This window comes from Cadophora gregata (assembly GCF_030347475.1).
Source record: "Cadophora gregata isolate MNR1 chromosome Unknown scaffold_3, whole genome shotgun sequence".
Classification (NCBI taxonomy): Eukaryota; Fungi; Ascomycota; class Leotiomycetes; order Helotiales; family Ploettnerulaceae; genus Cadophora; species Cadophora gregata.
Genome location: NW_026695926.1, coordinates 3,397,572 through 3,419,485, shown reverse-complemented (window position 1 = coordinate 3,419,485; position 21,914 = coordinate 3,397,572). Strand labels below are relative to the sequence as shown.

The 21,914-nt window shown below is 49.0% G+C and overlaps 5 protein-coding genes across 6 annotated transcripts; 3 read left to right on the top strand and 2 right to left on the bottom strand.

The window, feature by feature from the left end:
- Positions 1-262: 262 nt before the first annotated feature.
- On the top strand, positions 263-1,670 carry ERD1 (protein-ER retention protein; the record flags this gene model as incomplete). Its single annotated transcript, XM_058503247.1, has 3 exons — positions 263-353; positions 403-452; positions 522-1,670. The coding sequence occupies 3 exons, from the start codon at positions 263-265 to the stop codon at positions 1,668-1,670; spliced, it is 1,290 nt and encodes a 429-aa protein (XP_058362182.1).
- Positions 1,671-1,958: 288 nt separating this feature from the next.
- ONS95_009642 (uncharacterized protein) lies at positions 1,959-4,384 on the top strand (the record flags this gene model as incomplete). Its single annotated transcript, XM_058503246.1, has 4 exons — positions 1,959-2,688; positions 2,738-3,484; positions 3,748-3,901; positions 4,087-4,384. The coding sequence occupies exons 2-4, from the start codon at positions 3,388-3,390 to the stop codon at positions 4,382-4,384; spliced, it is 549 nt and encodes a 182-aa protein (XP_058362181.1). The 5' UTR covers positions 1,959-2,688; positions 2,738-3,387.
- Positions 4,385-13,106: 8,722 nt separating this feature from the next.
- On the top strand, positions 13,107-14,712 carry ONS95_009641 (uncharacterized protein; the record flags this gene model as incomplete). The annotated part of the gene is made up of 5 exons (XM_058503245.1): positions 13,107-13,462; positions 13,508-13,562; positions 13,611-13,690; positions 13,736-14,392; positions 14,445-14,712. The coding sequence occupies 5 exons, from the start codon at positions 13,107-13,109 to the stop codon at positions 14,710-14,712; spliced, it is 1,416 nt and encodes a 471-aa protein (XP_058362180.1).
- A 1,193-nt stretch (positions 14,713-15,905) lies between these two features.
- ONS95_009640 (uncharacterized protein) lies at positions 15,906-18,113 on the bottom strand. Of its 2 annotated transcripts, XM_058503243.1 has the most exons (4): positions 17,549-18,113; positions 17,062-17,472; positions 16,858-16,914; positions 15,906-16,777 (listed from the first exon to the last, which is right to left on the bottom strand). In XM_058503243.1, the coding sequence occupies exons 1-3, from the start codon at positions 18,018-18,020 to the stop codon at positions 16,907-16,909; spliced, it is 891 nt and encodes a 296-aa protein (XP_058362178.1). In that variant the 5' UTR covers positions 18,021-18,113; the 3' UTR covers positions 15,906-16,777; positions 16,858-16,906. The 2 variants fall into 2 exon arrangements, with proteins under 2 accessions (XP_058362178.1, XP_058362179.1); XM_058503244.1 differs by having other exon boundaries at positions 15,906-16,914; positions 16,969-17,472.
- Positions 18,114-19,191: 1,078 nt separating this feature from the next.
- Positions 19,192-21,900, bottom strand: ONS95_009639 (uncharacterized protein). The gene is made up of 2 exons (XM_058503242.1): positions 19,377-21,900; positions 19,192-19,319 (listed from the first exon to the last, which is right to left on the bottom strand). The coding sequence occupies exon 1, from the start codon at positions 21,350-21,352 to the stop codon at positions 19,712-19,714; it is 1,641 nt and encodes a 546-aa protein (XP_058362177.1). The 5' UTR covers positions 21,353-21,900; the 3' UTR covers positions 19,192-19,319; positions 19,377-19,711.
- Between the last annotated feature and the right edge of the window lie 14 nt (positions 21,901-21,914).

The following is a 21,914-nucleotide window of genomic DNA, read 5'->3' as shown; positions in this document are numbered from 1 at the left end:
TGACCTCGGCACGCCTGTCAATGTGATCGGCCCGCTGGTGCCACATGTGGCCGTGCAATTGTTGTGGCTTGGCCAGAATTTATTTCCCGATTCGAGGCTGCTGGTCGTGTGTACGTGTACGTAGCCTTCTCTCCAATCCTCCCTATCTCTCAGCTATCACCTATTCTCAACACAACCCTACGCTTCTTCTCGCTGCAGTCACTCTTTCGTTCGCTTCGGGATTAAGGTATCCTTCGATGCGGCGTTATTTACAGCGGTAACAATGGATGGAGACCCGGCCGTCGAGCCAGAGCTCGACTCCTTCAGTCTGACACTCCCTCTGCCATATCGCGTGGCATTGGTTGTAGTTTTAGGTACAGGATCTGCTGTAGAACCACGAAAGTATGGCTGACAATAACTCAGGTGTTTGGGCTTGGGGAGCAAATCTACATTATCTCTCTCTCGTCAAAATCGTTGGTCCCCCTTTCCTGTCTTCACTCTGCCTCCCTTGCTATCCCAGCAGTCACTGATGTATTCCACAGGATGTCCCATCTCTCATTCACTATCCACAACGAGCATCTCCTCGAACAGACCTCCCGCACCATCTCTCAACATACCGCCTAGCCCTCTTACTCACGCTCCCCTTCTCCCTCTCGATCCTCCTCTTCTGGGCTCTCTCACATCGCAACCCCACACTAGTTATATACTACGACTTCCTCCCGGTCTCGCTCCTCCTCCTACTTCTCATCATATTCTTCCTCCCGCGACGATTCTCCTCGACCGGACGAAGCCGGTTCCTGCAAACATTACGGCGAGTGTCAATTGGCGGCCTCGCCCAAGCTCATGATGGGAAATTCGGCGACATTCTCCTCGCAGATGTCCTCACGTCCTACGCAAAGATAATTGCAGACCTATTCGTATCACTCTGCATGTTCTTCTCGCACAATGGTTCTGCAACAAAGCGCCCCGATCGTGCGTGCGGAGGGCAGTACCTGGTCCCAATCATAATCGCAATCCCGTCCCTGATCCGACTTCGACAATGTCTGATCGAATACGTCCGTGTGAGAGCTGCGAATCGTAGGAATGGTGGAATTGGATCGCAAGGTTGGGGAGGACAACATCTAGCCAATGCGCTGAAATATTCGTCGGCTTTTCCAGTGATCATACTTTCCGCTCTACAGCGGAACATGACCCTCAACCATGACGCAGTCGGGTTGACTGAGAAGTCACTATATCGCGCGTGGCTCCTGGCAGTCATCGTCAACTCTCTATACAGCTTCTACTGGGACGTAGCTAAAGATTGGGATCTCACGCTGTTCTCAGCACTCCGGTCTCCATCAAAGGCACCACACAATATACCTTTTGGTCTACGACAACGCCTGTTTTTCCACACCAAGGAACTCTACTATATCGTCATTGTTCTCGACCTCCTGCTCCGCTGTACATGGTCCCTGAAACTCTCGCCTCATCTAGACCACTTTGCAGATTTCGAGAGCGGGATCTTCCTGATGGAATTCTTGGAGGTGGGTAGGAGATGGATATGGATATTCTTCCGGGTCGAGACGGAATGGGTCCGGAATACGGATAAAGGTGTTCTTGGTGGACCTGGTCAGGATGATGTCTTGCTGGGTGAGTACAGCGATGACCTCGGGGATTTTGGCTACAGCAGTGGAAAGGATGATGATGATTGAAATGGTTGCTTGATTGTTTGATTGGAAGCCACTCGAAGCGACTTAAGCGAAGAGAATGTCGGGACAAGAGAATCTTGTACGATGGGAACTGGTATGGGAGCTCGTCTTGTTGTAACAGTACGATGTGATATCAGAGTATGATATCTCCTCGGAGAAGGTCTATGGAGTTTGTTTGAATAGATGGGAATATAGCTATAGATGAGGCATTTCTACGAATTACCAAAGACAAATTTCGAATGGGACTAAACAAGAGACCATGTTGCTCTCGCCATCTCATGCTAGTCAGTTACTCCACAAACCTCTCCCCGCCGTCCCTGGACAGACAGTTCCTCGCTAACCCGCCCGAAAGCCCCTGAACACTCCCGACCGCCCCTGTAAAATGCTCGCTTCAAGCTCCAGTTCCCCAGATTTCCAGCAGCTCCACAGCAGTGCACAAGCCCAGCAAAAAAAAAAAGAAAAGAAAGCTCTGCAGCTCATGCGACTCAACGACATGTCTTCGTCCCCATCAATTCGAAAATTTTGCATCCCACGGGTATACGTAACCCCAGATATCCAGGAATAACTCACCATGCAGGGCAGGCAGATAGGTAGGCCCGCCCGCTGTCAAGTCCTTAGATCCAGATCCAGATCTGGAGCCGGAGCCGGCTCATGCAATGCAACCGCAGCCCTACCCACCGTAGTGTTGAGGTGTCTTTGACGTCGGTCCTCACTTTATCAAGCTATCTGTGTTGGCTTGCTCCTCAAGCATCAACAAGACATCGCGCAAGCAACAGAACGCAGGCCACTATTATTCCAGAAAGGCCCAAGAAGAGGCTGAAGAAGAGATTATTGACAAGGTCGCACATGACACCTCCCAGAGCGATGGCGCCATCCTTCAGGCTGTTTAGTGCGTAGCTGGGTCTCGCGATTTCCATTACGTTTAGCTCGTCATTCTCTGCGTCGCCCTCCCCGCATTATTATTCTGGCCCTCCCTCTCGACCCGACCACGAGTTTAGTCTCTTGGGGCTCTCAAGGCAAGGTAAATTTAATTTAGTCTCTAGGGTTTCACGGTCTCACCGCCTGGGCAGTATTGAAGATTTACAAAGTGCAATTTTCCAAACTTGTATTCCGTTTGGAATTTTTTTTTGGCGTGTTGTTCGTTGTGGTTGACGGGGCGGAGAGCATACTGTACTCGTTAAGTAATGGATTCCTGGGAGAGGCTGGAGGGGGGAGATTGAGGCTAGGATGGATGCCAATGCTGTGCTACTACAACTCCGTGCCAGTACTCCGTAGTGTACCATGGTTTTTTCTGCTGGCCTGCGAGAGGGTTAAGGTTAGTACCTTGGCTTGAGGGGGGAAGGGAAGCCTTTCCGTAGCCTTGCACTTTTGTGAGGTGTGACTGACCAAGTAGTTGGGAAGCTATATAGCTTTGGGCCATCTGCCCTGTTGCACTTTTCTTCTTCCTTCCTTGCTTCTCTCTTCCTTTCTCTATTCACGGACGGATATTCATTTTCAAGTGGAAGCCTTCACTGCGCCATCACTTCAACCTCGACTCACAGCAAAGATTCACGATACCCTCATTGTCGATATCTTACACTACCCCGCCACAAGTCTCAACCAAGTCGAATCCCTTTGCGCCAACAGCTACAGTAGCTCCATCCTGATCTTGATCACAATCGCATTGCGACGGAAACCCCCACAAGAAACAAAGAATCAAGCCAGCCAGAAATCGCAAAACATGGCTGCAGTCCCCAAATCACTCAGCGAGACCGGTCGCAGAGATAGCAACAACTCTCAGAAGAGAGCACAACTCTCCCACGGTCGCGGCGGAGCGGGTACGTCACTACATGTCTCATTTCCACCTCTCTCCGATTCTCTCCATTCCTCATTCCAAACAGAGCTCTAGGGTGCCCAAGCCAAGAACCCTAGTGCTCAAGCGCAACTCAACAAGGCGCAAATCATCGCTTCCGGTCCTATGCTTGAGCAGGCGCAGAAGCGAAGGAAACTCAACCGAGCGCAAAATTCACACGATTATGAAAGAGAGAAGAGAGACGAGAGAAGGAAAGAAACAGATAACTAATAAAATGTAAACAAACAGGCAACATCGGCATCTCAGCCACAGACAATGAACCTCTCAACCTCGAGACTCCCACCCTTAAAAGCGAAATGTACACCACCGGCCGCGGAGGAAGTGGAAACATGGCCAAGAACACCGATGCGCAGGAAGCAAGACGCGCACAGGATGTTGTTGCGTATGTTGTTCTTATTCCCCCCCCCCCCCCCCCTTCCCATTCCTTTCCCCTCCTCAGTTCTCTTCAATTCTCCTCGGACCCCCTCAAAAGCACATCCCCCCCACCCCCCTTCCCTCCCCTCCCCCTCTCCCATTCCAATTCCACCTACCAAAACCCCCACCACCAAAACTAACACCCCCCAACAGCCACCCCCGCCGCGAATCCAACAACAACACACACGTCGGGCGCGGCGGCGCAGCAAACGTATTCAAGCCGTCGGCAGCCGACGTCGAGAACGCAAAGAAGGACAACGCCAAGTGGGAGAGTGCCGTGGGCGATGACAGGAGTGAGGATGGGCGGGAGAGGGAGGTGCTGGTTCCCGGGGGAGGAGGGGCCGCGAGTGCGAATAAGGCGGGGGGAAAGAATGCAGCTGGTGATGCGGAGAAGAGTAAGGGGCTTGCGGATAGGGGGAAGGAGTGGTTGATGGGGAAGATTGGGAAATAAGCTGGGCGGGGGAGAGTGGAGAAGGGAGGGGAGAGTGGAGAGGGGAGAGGAAAGGAAAGGTTTGGGTGGATATGGGAGATTGAGGAGAGTAATTTCGTTGGGGGAGGTTTACTTGCATGTTTTTGGACCGAGAGGGAAAGGAAATGGATTTCCTTTGGAAGGGTCAGATACCCGGCGTTTTGTATTTTGTGTTTCAGTGCATTACCTCGCCTTAATCAATCTTCATCTTAAATGCCCATTCATTTTCTGTTCTAGTCACTATTCGAAATTTCCAATCTCTACGAGCAAAGCCATGTTCCAACCGATCTACAGCTTTTCGTTCTCCATACATGTATCCTAATCCTCACCTTACCGATTTTCCACAATTCTCTCTTGAGTCTCAGTCTCAGTCTACTGTATTCCAATCCAGTCCAACTCATCTCCTCTCACCTCTGCCTGTGTCCATTCAATCACCTCCAATCATTCGCCTGTACTATTCCCCTCAAGGTTATTTCGACCTCCTCGGTCATCTATGCACAGATATACACATACATATACACATAATCTACCAGTCTCTACCACCAAACGTTGGCGATCTCTCTTACATTTCCCCCTTTGCTCCTCTCCTTGCCCATATATGTACAACATGCTCCGCGACAGAATCAAGCTTCCTGAGGAGCAACTTTGGAGATGTTTTCTTGTTCAATGCTAGTCTCAAACATATCAATCACCTCTTCGCCTAATTCCAGCAGGTACACGCATAGGCGTAATCGAAAGAAACGCTACTTAATATTCATTCCATTCCATTCCATTCCATATGTTTCCTATGCAATATATACTTACAAGCCAAGTAAACAAGCAAACAAGCTCTGTCCTTCACCTCGCCTCCCAGCCAAATCGACGATGCTATGACTACATCTACTTACAGCCTATGTTATATCATGCCCAATCACTATCCCCCCCTTTTCACATCCACCCTAGACCTCCAACTCTTACTCTCATATTCTAAAGTACAAACTCTAAAGTTCCAGAGCTGATTTCAATTCCTCTGCTTGTACCTGGATCCGGATCTGTATTTGTATACTTATTACTCCTTGTTTTTATTACTACTTGCTACTCATTCCAGATCTAAGTCTAAATCTCGTGGAAGTGGAAGTGGAAGTGGAAGTGGGTGAGAATACAGAAATGGACAGGCGAGCGGATGGAATACTGGTCTTGTGACGAAAGGCTTGAGATATTGGGGGGTGGGGAGAAGTGTGGAGATGGATGGAAGGATGGATAGATGGAAAACTTTGAATAGACAGAGAGTTGAGATTTTCGATGGGATACAATAGAAAAGAATAAGAATGGCTCGACTTAGATCACAGCTGAGGAAGGAAGTAAATTCAGATAAAGAAGAGATCTTTCCTTCCGTTTCCCTTCACCCCTTTCCAAGCCAGCCCGCCGGCCCTCATCTACGCGATCCCTCATCCCTCACCTTCTCCCTCTCCCTCTCCCTCTCACAGCCAGTTCAATCAGCTATCCTCGCTAAATCACCAGTCCAATAAGCAGACCAAAATAGGCCAGGCCAAAACAGACCAGGACCAAGCCCATTCATTCATTACCAGCTAATCCTTCGCCCCAAAGATAAAATTTGTCGATACAAATCTCACGTCTACTCACACTCACCTTCGCATTTCACATCCGGTCTACTACCCTCCTTTTCCTCACCTCACCCTCACCCTCACCCTACCTTACCTCACCTCACCTTGCGTAGGTGTTGAAAAGCGACTCTTGAGTTAAGCTACAACTCTACGACATATCGGTATGATGGCCAACTACTCCCACACTCACTCACCCACTCACTCACCCACTCACTCACCCACTCACTCACTCACTCACTCACTCACTCACTAACTCACTCACCCACTTACTTACTTACCAACTCACCAACGGCAGCGATACCGATATCGATACCAATCCCATCAATTTCAACATCAAAACAATATCCGTCTCTCATCAAAACGAAACAGGACTAAGTTCGGAGAAAGAGAAAAAAAAAAAAAAAAAAAAGGAGAGCGAAGCAAGAAAACCTCCAAATCTCCAAATTTTGAACTCAAAGTCCGAATCTTCGCTGCGTAATCTCAAAGCGCAGCACCTCTTCTCAAATTTCAGTATCGTCATTCGTCATTCGTCATTCGTCATTTGTCACCCAACAGAACCAGTCATTCTGTCTGTGCTAGCTCGCTATCGTGATTCTCCTCCACAATTGTTGTTATTGAATACTGATATTTACATCGATACTCTTCTCAAAGTCCCCCAAACAAACTTCGCTACGTGCTGTATCCAGCCTCGCAATGCTGGCTCAACAGCTGTGATTGATACAAATATATCCGGGCTTCTGCTTTACTGTAGAGACTTACCATCGAAACAGTTAGCATGATGTAGTGTGACATATGTATATGGAATTCATGGTATATCCTCTGTCTCTCTCTCTGTGTGTTTTTCCCCTCCCTCCTCCTCCCTCTTCCATGTTTTTATTCATTCATTCGGTCATTCATTCATTGATTCACTCACTCATCCACTCATTTATTTACCCACTCACTTAATTATCCGTCCATTCACTCACTCCCTAAGTTCCTCTTTCGCATCGCAACTTCCCTTGTTTACTCCCACTTGCCAGCTTCCAACTTCCCAACTTTCCAACTTCCCAACTTTCCAACTTCCCAACTTCCAAATTCTCAACTTCCCCACTCGCCAACTCGCCACCTCACCCACATACATACCCCACACCCCGCACTCTCAATCACCAGGCAAGTATAAGTAAGCAAGCCCGGGGACACGGACGAGTCGCAAGCATTCCTCCCTCAGTCCTCACTCACTGCTCTCCTCTTTACCTACCTCGAGTACAAAGATATCAATGAAGTAATAGAATGATTAGTGGGGAAGTCTGGGCTGATCTGGTCTGGATTCCCTCTGGTCCCGGGAACCATATTTTTGTTCTCCTTAGAGTATCTACTCGCATCGCGCGAGCTTCACTCCCTTGATTGATTCGGAAAGGGACCCCGAGCCCGAGTCCGCATGCCCAGCCCTGAGCGGATCTAGTTTCAGCTAGGGTAAGCTCAGTAAGTAAGAAGGGAGGGGGGAGGGGCGAAATGAGATTCTACACTCAGCCGGAGCGAGCGAGCGAGCGAGCCAGCGATCAACACACCCAATATAGGAGTATCTTTCGAGCAATCATCTCCTCCAAGCTTTCAGGCATGGGATTTCCAATCCAATCCAATCCAATCCAACCCAACCCAACATCCAGTTCTTAAAACACTCCTCTCCTACCCATGTTCGTATCCTTGCATTACTGGGCGGTCCTATGATTGAAAAGGCGGCTTTAGTGCGGCTTTTCTCTGCAAGGGATGTACCTTTAAGCGCCTACCACCGGCATGGCATGGCTCAACCGAGACCAAAACACAAATAACTCCTGGCCTCCTGCATCTGCCTCTCTCTTCAAATATAGTCCCCCGCCTTGCTGTTTAAGCGATGACCAATCACTGGCTTGGCCCATTCACTCCTCTAGGGTATTGAGCATTTGGAAAAACTGCTGTTGGATGCATAATTTGGCGTTTTTGCTTTGACCTTCTCCTCCTCTTTCATGTTACACGAAATCCTGCGTCTAGATCACATAGCAGGATTCCCACTTTTTGGATGTGGTCTGATGTGGTGTCATGTTGTTCGATATGAGAGGGGAGAAGAACAGCGCAATATGTTATTACCAGGTACTGACTGGTACATGATTGGATCCAGGTGCTCCTCATGCTGCTCCTCATGCTGCTCCTCATGCATGACTTTGATGCAGTGTGCAGAAATTGAGGTGTGTGATACCTTCCGGCTGCCCTAGTAGGGGTTCAGTTCTAGACAGCGAGTGAGAACTGTTACCATCCGCTCGGGTCAGGTATTTAGAGCAGTCTCATTCGTTCGGAGTCGTGCCTCGATTCGATTTTGACCTTTGCGCCACGTCGCATGACTTGTGAAAACCGTGGGGACGAGGTACTTGTGGACAATCTTCCTGCTGAGATATTTCGACCACAATGTACTGAGGGGTTTGCAAACCACTGCGCGATTTGCTGTATTGGATATGATCTATGCCTCGACGACATCGGGCTTAGAAGATGCTGGTATGCTGAAAGTTGAATGTTATCAACTTCAGTTTTGTGGATGTGCTATTTCCTTGCGTGAGGATAGATTTGAGAGGTGCCGTGGAGAGCAGAGCAAGTAAGGACAGCTTGGAAACAGTCGAGGTACCAGTAGAAAGTATTTCGTACTCTCAGCAGTCATGTGTACCTTCCTCTGGGGTAGGATACCGGAATGACTCGAGTAATCAAGTCATCATCTGGGGTTCAAACTGAAAATGGAGGATCGTCGAAGATTGGGGGGTTCCTGCACCTTCTCGTTTGGTAATTTTCCCAGTCGAAACTATTAATCCGGCCACTGAAAGCCTGGAAGGACAAGAGATGGTATTCGAGATTCGTGCATATCGGACCCATTTCCTCTCTTGGTGATTTGGGCCTTTGAGGGGAAGATGGGGCTGTTCAGTCCTGGGGATAATGCTGTCAAAATATCAAAGTCTTGGTAGTAGACTGACCAGCCTGTGTCATATCATAGCTGAATACACCGCTGGTCGTCCAGAAATGAAACTGATACCCCACGACTGCCAACGGACAGGCGCTGACTTGACAGGTATAGGCTACCATGCTTTGGCGCTGTTCGTGGGGGATCGTCTTTCTGGGACTTGTACTCTTCGAGGAAGGAATGATAGCCCTGCGATGTGCGATAATCCTAGAATGGAAGCCATAACTGTGATCCGGAACTCGGCCTACCGTCTGAATCCCAACATACATCGCCAGTTTAAGATCAACAAGCATCCACAGGTTGTGGTCATACCAGAGGGGATAGGGTTCCCGAACAAATCCTGGAAAGTGTGTTTCTTTATGCACAACATGCAGTTGTTGGGAACAAACTCCTAATACACTGGACTTGATAGGCCGCCACTCTCATGGATCCGTGATCATGGGGTGATGATGCACAAATATGACCTTCGAAGGATTCCTAGACGGCTTTCATAAACTGGGATTCGCGGACTGATATATTCCCACCTGTGAATATCGTCGTTTACCGCCTCGTTCTGACATCAGTGTTTTTGTGTCTATTCTGGCCGTGATATTCCAAGGGACGTGTACTTTAGCCACTTGAAATATCCGAGGCAAGTCTGGGGTTAATCTGTCGTCCCTGGCTCCATGTTTGGAAATTCAAAGGCCGATATTGAAGAGTCATGTAGATTCCTCGCACACGTACGGCCGTAAAGAAAAGCTTTATTGATGCAGAAACGTGACTGGAAAGAACTGAGAAAACAATACAAGACGACGTAAAAGCACGGGCACGAACCTGACACTAGAGCAGAACAGGACACATACAAACATGCATCCTCCAAGGAGGTAATTCGATTGCCATTGAGAGGTCAGGATGCCCAGATCGATACCTAATCAGCTTCGCAAGGTTTCCCGTTCAGAGACCAGAGGATAGAAGCGACGTTAACCTGTTGGCATTCCAAATTCTTGAGCCGCTTTGTTGGTTGTATCTAGCCGCCATGTTCGTTCGACAAACACCGTCGCCACTTCGGGAGGGCCTTGGATACACGGCAAAATGTGACCGGCAGATTGAATCCTCAGGTTAGAAAGAGCGATTAAAGCTGATCGCTGAGCTGTTGGTATTTCGAAGTGGAGCTTGAAGGAGCCAAACGGTGCCGAGAAGAGAATGGTGTTATGTGGAGGATGCTCTTAGCGAGTTGAGGGGGACCTTGGAGGATTGATTTGATCTGTTCCGGACTCCGATCTTCAGCAACGCTCTTCTCTTGGATGCAAGGCTGCTGAAGGATCGGTCACAAAATATCTTAGCAGGAGATTTAATGGCCAGCGGTATGCTCGCATCGGCCCAGGGCATCGAAAGTGGGTAGACTCGGGAATGCACACGGCTGCTCCGTGGCCAACGAGGGGAGCAAAAGGCTGTAAGAAAAGCGGCACAGCTCATGTATGAAATCGTGTTGTGCAGCTTGGAGACAGGGAGGTGAGACGTGGTGGTACAAGCCTCTTGGAGGGTCGATTGGACTGTTCTTGTCGTGATAGATTGATGGAGTTTACTGCGGCAGACTTCTGGTTTGGCAGGTGGTCGTTGGGATCTCGAGTAGGGAGGCGAAAATGACGAGGAGAGCAGAGATGGGACGACGATCAGGATGATTTTCCAGGACTTGGATGAGGGGTAAATGAAGAAGATGTCGTTGATTTGATTTGCAGGAGAACGAGGGAAGAAGAGAAAGATGTGCAGGGAGAGACTGTGCGTTCCGCAAAGGCATAAATGTGGTACCAATAGGAAGTCGCTGTGTAGTGTAGCGAAGGACTTTCCCATTCCGGATTTCTGCAAGAACGACCAGGTCTGGAAAACTGGAGGACGAGAAGCAAGGACGACGTTATTTTTTCTTCTCTTCTTCTTCTTTTTGGTTCTGGTCCTACGTGTAGCGTGGCTCCCTTAGATGATTCATTGCGCAGATTTGAGGTATTGTTGTTTTGGAGAATTGCAGCTTGCTAGGGACGTTTGTATGCTGTGTTCTGCTCGCACGTTTCTACCCCTGAGCCACCGACGACATCTCGGTTCAGGCTCTTCCAAGCACAACAAAAGAGGTAGCAAGTGCCAACATTTCTTGGGACAACAACATCTCTTGATCTAAACATATTCGCGTACTAGTAAGAGACGGTATATTTGCGCGTATTTCGTCTATAATCGCAACAATTTCTTGATTAATACCAGGATAAAATCCTTCAGTTATCCAACTGCCCTGTTCGCCTCTGACAATCTGCATGGCGGCCGTCCGTCCCCAGACCCTGCAAAACCCAAGGTAAGTTAATGGAACCAACAGTTCAGGTTGCGGGAGGACATACCACAGCGATTCCAACCACTCCCATGTCCATTATTACTGGAGAGCATATTCAGGGCATGGCTGGCAGGTGTCAAGTCAATTGTCGCTGAAAAGAAAATAGAAAATGCAACCACACCACAGCACAGCACAGGACAGCAGAGCACAGCAGAGCACCCACACCAATAGGGTATCCCGAGGCCGAGTCCGAGTCCGAGTCCCAGCACCGTCCCCAGCACCATCCCCAGCCCCAGTCCCAGCCCTGGCAACGGTTCTGCAGCTGAGGTGAGGGATCGAATAGCAGGCACCTTCGAGAATATTAAAAATGCCAACGCCCAACAACCAACAGGAGACGGCACGGTAAGGCTGCCTTGACATGCCGACCCAAACACGGGTAAAAATACCCAATCCAAAGCCACGGGAGCTGTTGGATCGCCTTTTGACTTTCCCGCAGACCTGTTCGCGGGTACGGAGGGTCGAGGGGAATTAATGAAGAGGCACCTGTGTATGGCTGGCTGGCAGAAGGGTTGCTGCACGCACGCACATACTTCTGCATGTTGATGCTCTGGACCGACCCGCGCTTTACCTGACAACATATTAGGGACACCTTGGGGATAAGTAAGGTAGAGGGTCGCCAGGATAGATACCTAGTGCTGGTACTGTAGTGTAAGTAAGTATAGTGCTGTATCCACATGGGGTATTAGGACTGACTACAAGAACTGCCCCATATCCTGCTCCTCTCCTCGCATCGCATCACTTCACTTACTTCATCACTGCACATTTGCTGTTGCAGCCCCTTTCTTGTGCTCCGGCTTGTTGCGAATTCTTCCCTGTTTGTACACTGATACAGTACTGTACAGATGCACACGGAGATATACTGTAGATAGATCTCTCAACCCCCTCCTCGACTCCTCCTAGTCGCATCGTTGTACCCCCTTACTTTACGCACAGTCTGCACCACTGCCTGTCCGCTCACGCTTCGCTCACGCCGGGCTCCAAGCTCCGGGAGATCGTCATCCTTCTGTCTTTTGTGCGTCGAGACTCGAGCGGGCTGCTCCCAGCTTCCAGCTTCCCAACCCACCGCCAAACCTACCTGGACCCTAGGCTGTGGGCGTGGCGTGGGTGCGGGCGTGCTGTAACTTAACCTAAACTTAATCCTCCGCCCCGAACACTACACTAGATCAGGCCAGCCCAGTCTCCTATCAGCTAGACTGCCACGGGCCACACAGACTCCCTCTCCCTCTCCTCCACTTCTGGCGAGAGCAAGCTTCCGTCCTGACTTCCACTCGTCTCGTCTTCATCTTCACCTTCACTTACTGGTCACTATTACAACAACTCCAGCATCACGTCGCATCACTTCCTAATTCCTACAAGGACAGCCCACAGTCTGGCACACTGATCCGGGATCACATAAAGCTTCGGCTGGCCGCGACCTCCCCCTCATCGCCGCCCGCCCCTCCAGACCTCCTCGTCTCCCGACGAAAGTCTACTTCCTTCTTCTAGGAAGACACCTAGAGCATCGCATTGCATCAATCGCAAACGTCGTTTCGTAGACAATCGAAAGATTCCAGTCGAGACTTCTGCGCAACGTGGTACAAGACAAGCCTCTGTCGCTGTCTGGTTCCTCCGCCAGAATTGTTGCGCCTGGTTGCGACCGCGGCAGTCGCGATTAAGTCACAACTCGAGAGCTTTACCCTGCACAATAGAAACTCGCCGCTTCCAACTTTTGCCTAGACTGTCTACAGCTTCGGGCATTTCGTCTCTTCTTCGAAACTTCGACACAGCTCGTAGAGCCCGGATATCGCCATGAACTCTTCATACACTCCGCATTATTCTCCACCCCCCTCCCACTACGATACTCGACCCCCAATGTCGAGCCCCAACAACCCATACCGACATGCGCCCAATGGTAATGGAGCGCAGTATCCTCCAATGCCATCGCAGATGAGCGGACCACCAAGCAATTACTACTCCCAACCTCCTCCCAGTTCTGGCCCTCCACAAGAACCACCACAAGGGAACTACTACGCCCCAGGTCCACCTACATCCGGCCCACAAGAAGAGATACATGGTGCCGAGTTGGCAAAATTGGTTCCGGGTACCCAGCCTGCTGCTCAAGAGCCGAAACCTCGATCCATGATTCTGGACGGGAGGAAATACGAGTAAGTGTCCCGAAAAGGCTGGATGTCAATGACTTACAATTGTAGGCTTTTTGTCATGCAACAACCCAAGAGAGCTCGCATGTGTGGATTTGGAGACAAGGTATGTATTGGGAATTCAGTGGTTATTCGATGGTGCTGATAGCAACAGGACCGGCGACCTATTACCCCTCCTCCATGTGTCCAGCTGGTTATAACCGATGTCGCAAGCGGCAAGGAGGTGGATTGCAAGTAAGTTACAGCACGCGCATACTATGACGAAGCTAACGGCAAAAGTGATATTGATCATGGCATGTTCGTCATTAGTGCGGACCTCTGGTCTGCAAGTGGTCAGCATGAAGTGAACTTGGTTCGGCATACTAATACATCCCCATCAATATCTTCGGGCACTCCGGTTTCCTACCAAGAAGTCATGCCAGCCGTCACTCCAGCCTATTCGAATATTATGCCACAATCGAGTGTTTTCAAAGTCGAGCCTGGACAAGGTCCTCCCGGCACATCATACAATCCATTTCCTGCGGGACCGTCAGTAAACCCCTACTCTGCTTCGCAAGCTGGATCCCAATCATACTACCAAAACAACTACCCGCCGTCCAACAATGGGACGAGTTATTCCCAACAAAATGGCTATTCGCAGCCTAGCTCATCGTCATCCTACTATCCACCAGCTGCGGGTCCAGGATCCATGGATTATCCGCAAGGCCAACAAGTCTCCTCTCACCAATATGGTCCAGGTGGCTCTCGCCCCTTCACTCCAAATGAGATGCCAGTTGGAAGAGGGCCTATCAACAACTCAACACCACAGGGTATGTTCACCCGGAATTTGATCGGAAGCCTTGCAGCCAGCGCTTTCCGTCTCACAGATCCCAATGACCGAATTGGCATCTGGTTTGTCCTTCAGGATCTTTCTATCCGTACCGAAGGCAACTTCAGGTAAGCTCTTCTATTCCCAAAGTCTTGAACCACTATCTGACATGCGCTACAGACTCCGGTTCTCCTTCGTCAATGTCGGCGTCCCTGTCTCACCCAACAACCCATCAGCCGCAGCTGGATTGAGCCCCAACAAGACCTCAGCACCTGTCCTAGCCTCCTGCTTCAGTGAGGTGTTCACCGTCTACTCGGCCAAGCGATTCCCGGGTGTTGTTGAGAGCACCCCTCTCAGCAAGTGCTTTGCTACGCAGGGCATCAAGATCCCGATTCGCAAGGATGGCGCGGGTAAGGGTGACAAGGACAAGGACTATGATGACGATTAGATACGTGACTGACGCTTCTCTTCTATGGGCAGATTGACCAAGTCCTTGCCGAATCAGAAGCTGTTTGACGGAGGAGAACATAGAGATGCTGGGGGTGGATCGATTCCGGAGCTGCGCCATGTAGAGAAGTGTCGGTATTGCTGAGGGGGGCAGGGGGGGGAAGAGATAAGCAACGCAGATTATTCTCTGAAGATGCTTTTTCACAGCCCCAAACTCGACCTTCACATGGTGACATTGGGCTGACTGTAGACGACCACACTGAAGTTTGACGTTCCTGTTTTTCCATCCTTTTCTCGTCTCGTCTCGGCTCGGCTCGGCTCGGTAATGGTCAATGGATATATACTCTACTTCATCAACCAGGTTTGGGCGGTACTATCATATTTTTTCCCCTTGGGGGAGGAACGGCGTTTCATTTCATTTCATTTCATTCTGTAATTTTTTTTTCTATTTGCTAGTTGGTGTTGGTGTTGTGGTGGTGGTCGTCTGTCTGTATGTTTGTCTGTCTGTCTTTGCTGGAAACGTAATTGGAATGGAATGGATCGGATTTGAATGGAATGGATGGTTTGGGTGAAATGGTGAATGGTGAATATGGCAATGGGTTAGTGTTGCTTGCGATTAGAATAAATTGCTGGAAGGATGGGTGGGTGGAGGGGTTGATTGGTTGTGGTTGCAAAATATTGGTTTGGGGAGGGAGGGGTGACGATCGGATAGATTGGAGAGGAGAGGTGAGAAGAGAATGGAAAAGATTGGAAGGAGAGGTGAGAAGAGAATGGAAGGCATTGGAAGGCGGGCTTGAGGGGAGAATGGAAGGATGGGATAAGGGGAATGAGAATAGGACGAGGGAGGAGGGAGGAGGGAAGAGTGGTTGTATGTATGTACTGCTGGTAGATGGCATAATTGAATATTGGATCCACTTTCATCCTATGTTTCTATTTCTGTTTGTGTTTTTGTTTCTGTTCCTATGTGAGAAGACTCGTTGTAATACAGGCGGGTTAGGTAGACACAGTACGTTGTGTTATGTGGAGTTGAATCAGTAATTACTAGGTACACCTGCAGAACAAACGAAGTAACAGGTATTGTATTGAATGGACTTGGATTAAATGGACATGGATTGGATTGAATCGAATCAAATCGAATCACTTACACGTACTTACCTCTGTACCAAAGAGAACGGATAATGAGATATATACATCCAACAAAAGGCCGTCAAGTACCCTCCCTCTTGAAGCGGAGATTTATTTATTTATTTACATACCCAATCAAGTCACCTCAAGAGATGAGAACCAGAAAAAAAAAAACAATTGATGAAGCATACAGAGTCACCAAGGTATATTTCAATCCACATCTAGGTATGTAAAAGAACCTAAACACCACTGTTTTTGAGGCAGCTTCAAGCTTTACCTACCTCACAGAGAGGTATATGGATATTTCGATGTTGATGTCGATGTCTTCGTACTGTATCGTTTATATTATATCTGCTGCGGCGGCGGTTGCGGTTGCGGTTTATTTTATTGCAAGGGCTTGGATTTGGATTTGTAGTTGAATCTGTACTGAGTAATTGAATAATGAATTGCATGCATGCCTGATCGGCTGTGGTTTTTCTCTCCGCTCTACGGTTTACTCTCCTCTTAACAGGGTAGATGGGTAGGTAGATACCTAGATGGTGAGATATGTATGTAGCATATCGAGGCTGGTGCTTATACTTTGGCGATTGTAGGTGCAAACGAATGATCAATGGTTAATGATCGTGCGGCAGATGGTATCCTCTCAAGGAGTATTTTTAAATCCAGATCTTCAAATACTCTATTCGGCTAATTTAGTCGCTGCTTTTATGAGCGCCGGAAGGAACCATGGGTCCTCGCACCAGAGTTCAAATCCAAAGATTTAACGTCTGAACTCGCATTTTCATTGGTAGCCAAGCTGGGGGAAATGCGAATATTAACGCCCGATGTTCTTGTCTAGGTTAATGCTGTTCCTAAGAACAAAAAATACATCTGACCATGGAGCGGCTGGAATTGTATTCATTGAGATTCCATCGCGTTTAACTTTCTCTGCGTAGAATGGGCTGTAGGATAGATATCAACCTTGGACCGAGGAAATAAAGAGCCCTAGTCCTATGTGCCAAGGTAAAAATTTGATACTTACTGCGTACACAGCATGAGTTATCCCCTTACTGCCATTCAGAATACACTTTTTAGGTACCTAGGCCCAAAGTTAGTCTACGTGCCCTGTACTACATACAGGTGAATACCAGACTCTTAACGCCTCGCTTCAGCGCTGTGCTCTGTAAAAGTGTGTTTCTGGCAGTTAAAGGGATGGGCTTTGTTTCTTCATTCAGCCTTCACCTACCTCTCGCAAGCACGAAATAATCCCATGGGACATATCCTGTATACGACTGCATGAACTCCAGTATGAAATCTATCTCCCACTGTTCACGTTCCCTGGCTGTGAATTTTGTTTTGTAAAATTCCCAGCACGCAGGATACCAGCCAGACTGATGCCAATCAAGGATTGCTGTGACGCGGGGCTTGCCATTCTTCCAAGCCATCATGATGTTGCTGCGATGTAAATCAGCGTGTGTGAAGACAATTGGAACATTGTCGCATAAACCACGCCGCCATGCATGAGGATCTGATGGGTCCATTTGAGAGATGACCTCGCGTGAGAACCAGTCGTGGAATGAGGTAACATCGGAGAAAACTTTGCAAGGATGATCAAAATCGAAGATAACATCCTGGACAGACTGTCGATTGATAGTTCCTAGGAGAGTGAGTAAACACGATTAAACAAGTTATTCGGCCGACTCGAAGAGGATGGTCGTCGAACTCATACGTACCAATAAATCGATCCGAGGGATCTTGTCGAAGTTGACGCAGTTCATCCAGCATGCCACGCAACTGCACACACACCTCATACTTCTCATCCACAATCATCCGCGGCCATTCTTGCTCCAATGTAGCTCCTTCAATCAGCTGCATGTAGATGAAGGTTTCTTTACCATCTTGACACCAGCCATACACCTCTGGAACGGGGATTTTGGGACAGAGGCGACGTACTGCCCATAAGCACTGGCCCTCGGCTTTCGTGATGTATCTGCCGTATTTGACAATGAGATTCATTGTAGGGAATGAAACCGGAGGAAGTCTGATCCCCCCCTGCGGACCAGCAGCCTCCCGAACCTCAGCTGGCGTTGGGAGGAGCGCTCCATCCTTCTTGAAGAAAGATGTCTCCGGGAAAGTTATGTTGTCAGCGGAAGGTAGTTCATCGGGTAAAAGTAAAGGACCACACTGAGGCTGAGGAGCCGACATTCTTGAGCATCTATGGTGGTGGAGTCAGCTTTGAATTCGTATGTTTCGATGGTAGGGTTACGAGAGTGGGTCCGGGTGAGAGAAAGATGAAAGGGAAGATGGTTGTGGTGAGATGGGCGAGGTCTCTTTCTTGTGCCTCGCTAAAGCGGCGCCGAGCGCATGCAGGCGGGCGCCTTGCCGGATGCGGTGGTCGCTGAACCTGAAGAGACATACACCGTCACGACACTGGCACAAGAACGCAGTTAGAGTTATATGGAAAGACAATGATTCAATATCGAGTGCCCAACAGGTCTGGTATAAAGGAAACAACAAGATGAAAACTAAAAGGATTTCAAAAGAGCGGTCCATTGTATACAACGAGGCCCTACCGAAGGCAACCTGAACTCTGACTGCTCCTGACTATGGGAGTTAGCTTATGTGCAATCTCGCTATATTGTTTATTATGTGTTATGTCGTATTCTTATCTGCTGATGTTATGTTCTGATACCAGCTACCTACCTTAGAGGCAAGGGTAGGGATCAAATAATGGTCTCGGGATTATCTGCGGATACGTTGTTCTGTAAAAAAGTGTTCTTTTCAAGAACGTTCTTTAGACTGTCTGGGAACGGTTATTTTCTCATGAGACGGTTGCAGAGGAGATGGATCTCTAGATATTCTTTAAATAAGAGCTCTAGGTTCCTTCTAAACAAGGGATTTAAACTCGATTTCTGTCCACGTCATTAAATACTTAAGTACCTTTTGAGTAAAATCAACCCCCACTTCGAGTTCTTAAGAGCGTCCAATCAATTAATTCAAGAAAAATTCAGTCTGTAAAGGTAATGTGTGAGCTAGGATAGAGGTCATTTAAAGGGCAATAATCAGATTACGAGTTTTCAGCTTAAGATGAGGCATCCAAGGCAAGTTATCCCCTTAACTGCCACATGCACATCTCCTTCAGGGGGGTAGCCGTTACAGCCTTCAGCGCCTTCAGGGGTGTGCATGGAATGGCAGTTAAGGGGACATGTGTATCGTCCAGGACCGTTCTGAAACAAAGAAACCGTTCTGAGGTGGTCCAAGTAACATTTTCCTTAATCCAGGACTGTTCTCGTCCTCAAATCGTTAGGGGACAGTCCACTTGTACCTGCCTTTACCTCCAAGGTTCATAACCATACAGCCGAGGCTAGGTTACTCTGTCCAAGTAGAGTGAAATGAAGAAGGGGAATATGAGCCGTACTTTAGGTAGTAAACTATAATCTTCAATTTGATTAACTCTATTATTAGAAGAGAAGTATCATGGGTTTGTTTTGCAAGCTTTTGGAACTGTTGTAAGATAGATTAGTGTAGCGGGGGTACAAGATCGATACGATACTGACTTACCCATTGAATGTACTCTTACCTTGAAAATGCATGTATGTATATTGCCTGCCTGCGACTATTCCTGGCTAAAGCCATACAGCTATTCAGCTCAAGTGAATAGAGATTTGATATTCAGGAGGAGTGGTCCTCAATACAAAGATGTATTGCTCATGTATGGTCTGCCGTCTAATGAACGCCACGCTAGTTCAGACCCAGATTCAGATCTATGATCTATGCCATGCTGTGTCCTTCCTTCTATCCTCATATCCTCATATCCTCGTAAAATCCTAAATCATCAAACCGCAACGCTCCCCAAATGCACCGCACCACACAACCAAAACCTCTGAGTACTCTCTCTAAATCGCAATCCCACTCTCCCACCACCTCCTCCCCCTATACCACCCCACCCCAACATGCTCCCAACACCACCACCCATCCCCCTCATCACCAAACCCCAGTCCCCTCAGAAAACTAACCGGAATCGGCTCATACAACCAAATGCCTCCCCTTGCAAAATCATCCGTAAGCCAGCCTCCCGTCCCAAACAACCACACAACCACAAATGCCAAATTCCCACCTTTTCTCAGCCACCCCGGAAACGTTTTAATAATATCGTGGAATACAGAGCAGAAGCTCACCTGTACCACTATACCCAGGGCTTGTAGCATGAAGAAGATAGGCGCGTGAGTGGGATACGTGGAGGGGAACTGGCTCACGCTCCCACCAGCATGTAGGATTCCCGAAATGCCAAATGCGAAGACAAAAGCTAGGACTTTGGCTGTGGGAGAGCCGGCTTTTATGTAGCCGTTCGCAATGAGGAAGTTTGACGGCGCGGAGAAGATGAACCGGAAGGTTTGATGCCACCAGCCTCCCCAGAGGCCGTTCAGTCCCTTGGAGGTGATGTTCGACCAGGAGCCCCATGTGGTGGGGTAGTACCAGGGTTCGGCGCGGAGGCCGAAGATTGATGGGCCGGAGAGGAGGCAGAGGAGGAGGGGGACGAGGAGGAAGACCATTTCTAGGGAGACGATGATGGATAGTGAGCTAAGGGCTTGTCGGATGAAGCGGAGTGTTGTGGGGGAGTCTTGAAAGTAGGAGAGGTGTGAGGGCAGCGCGTAGCTGTTGGGTCCGAAGATGTAGTAGGGGTCTTTCATCATGAGTATTTTGAGGATATCGAGGAGGAGGTAGCCTGCTATGAAGCGCGGGAGTTGCGCACGTGCGAGTTCGCGCCGGGTATCGTATCGTTGGAGGCCGATGGAGGATGTCCCTGATATTGACTGAGCGGTGACCTGTTCGCCTAGTTGGGTTTGGATGAATGGTGGGAAGGGAGGGAGAGGGGGAATGGCCCAGGACCAGCCGGGACCGCGGAAGTTGATGAGGAGATCGGAGGTCCAGTTAAACCGGTCGATGAAGGTGGATGGGTATGGCTGCCAGTAGTACTCCCATTCAGCAGTATCTTTTTCTAATTTCCCATTAATCTTTGTGACCTCCTTCCCTCTGTATTTCAGTTCCGCAGATCCATTTGTATGTCCCGTCGCCATCCCATTTCCCCGCCTCGCATTCCCATTGCTTTCGCCTTTCCTCCCCAGTCCACCTCCAGGTCCAGACTTAACCCTCCTTTCAACCCTCCTCGCATCAAACTGCGGCCTATACAAGACCAACCACGTAATACTCCACACCGCGCTCCAAGCCGCAATCAGTCCCGCCGCAAATCCCGTCGCCATACTCATACTCGTCGCCTCCCACAGCGTCTTCCATTGAAACGCCAGAATCACCGCCAGGACAGGCCATCGCGCAGCATATATCACCGGGCTCTGCGTGTGCGGTATACACAGGCAGAGGAGGAGGATAAGACAGCCGTAGAGGTGATAGGGGAGGACGAGGGGCCGGAGCTTGCCTTCTTGGACGAGGGCGTTAAAGGAGGCGAGGTAGGTGGAGGATACGACGCGGTGGGAGGGAGCAGGGCCGGTGGAGGTGAGGTGGGGGAAGAGAGTCTCCATTCTGTTGTGGGATTTGGAGATGGTGAGGTTGAAATCGGGAGGAGGCGAGAAGGAGAGAAGGAGACAGAAATTGAACGAAGTCCTCCATGAGGTGCGGTACCTTCCGTACTGTGGTGGGACGAGGCTGTGGCCTGACTGCAGGTGAGCCGCCGCCAGAACAGGAAATTTGTTTTGGTGGAAGCTGGAAGTGGTTTGGTGATGACGTCAGCACTAAAGAATGAGAAAGTTTCGCTTGTGACAGAGGATGAAGGTTTCTCGGCTACGAGAGATAAACATCCCGATGGACTTTTCTTTTTTTGACTTGAGAGTTTTGTTGACTTTTCATGTTAGGCTAAATGGTACCGGACTTAAGAACACTTCCATGGTAGCCTTCCTCGCTAGTTCAACAAGTAGCTGGACGACACCAGGTCGAGCTCTAGATAGCGAGTTATTCGCTGTTTGAGAAAACAAAATATAAGAAATGTCCAGTAATGTGATGGATCGAGAGCAAACGGTTCGCTATAGAGTATCAGCCTCGATCAACCAATCATGGTATTCTCAAAAGCAAGTCTACTTTTCACTC

What these genes read in the sequence shown, in the direction of transcription:
- ONS95_009640 (XM_058503244.1), bottom strand. Translation starts at nt 18,020, where the DNA reads ATGTCGGCTCCTCAGCCTCAGTGTGGTCCTTTACTTTTACCCGATGAA. An exon ending in TCCCTCGGATCGATTTATTG is followed by an intron (nt 17,473 to 17,548) that starts GTACGTATGAGT and finishes TCACTCTCCTAG; the next exon opens with GAACTATCAATCGACAGTCT.
- ONS95_009639 (XM_058503242.1), bottom strand. Translation starts at nt 21,352, where the DNA reads ATGGAGACTCTCTTCCCCCACCTCACCTCCACCGGCCCTGCTCCCTCC.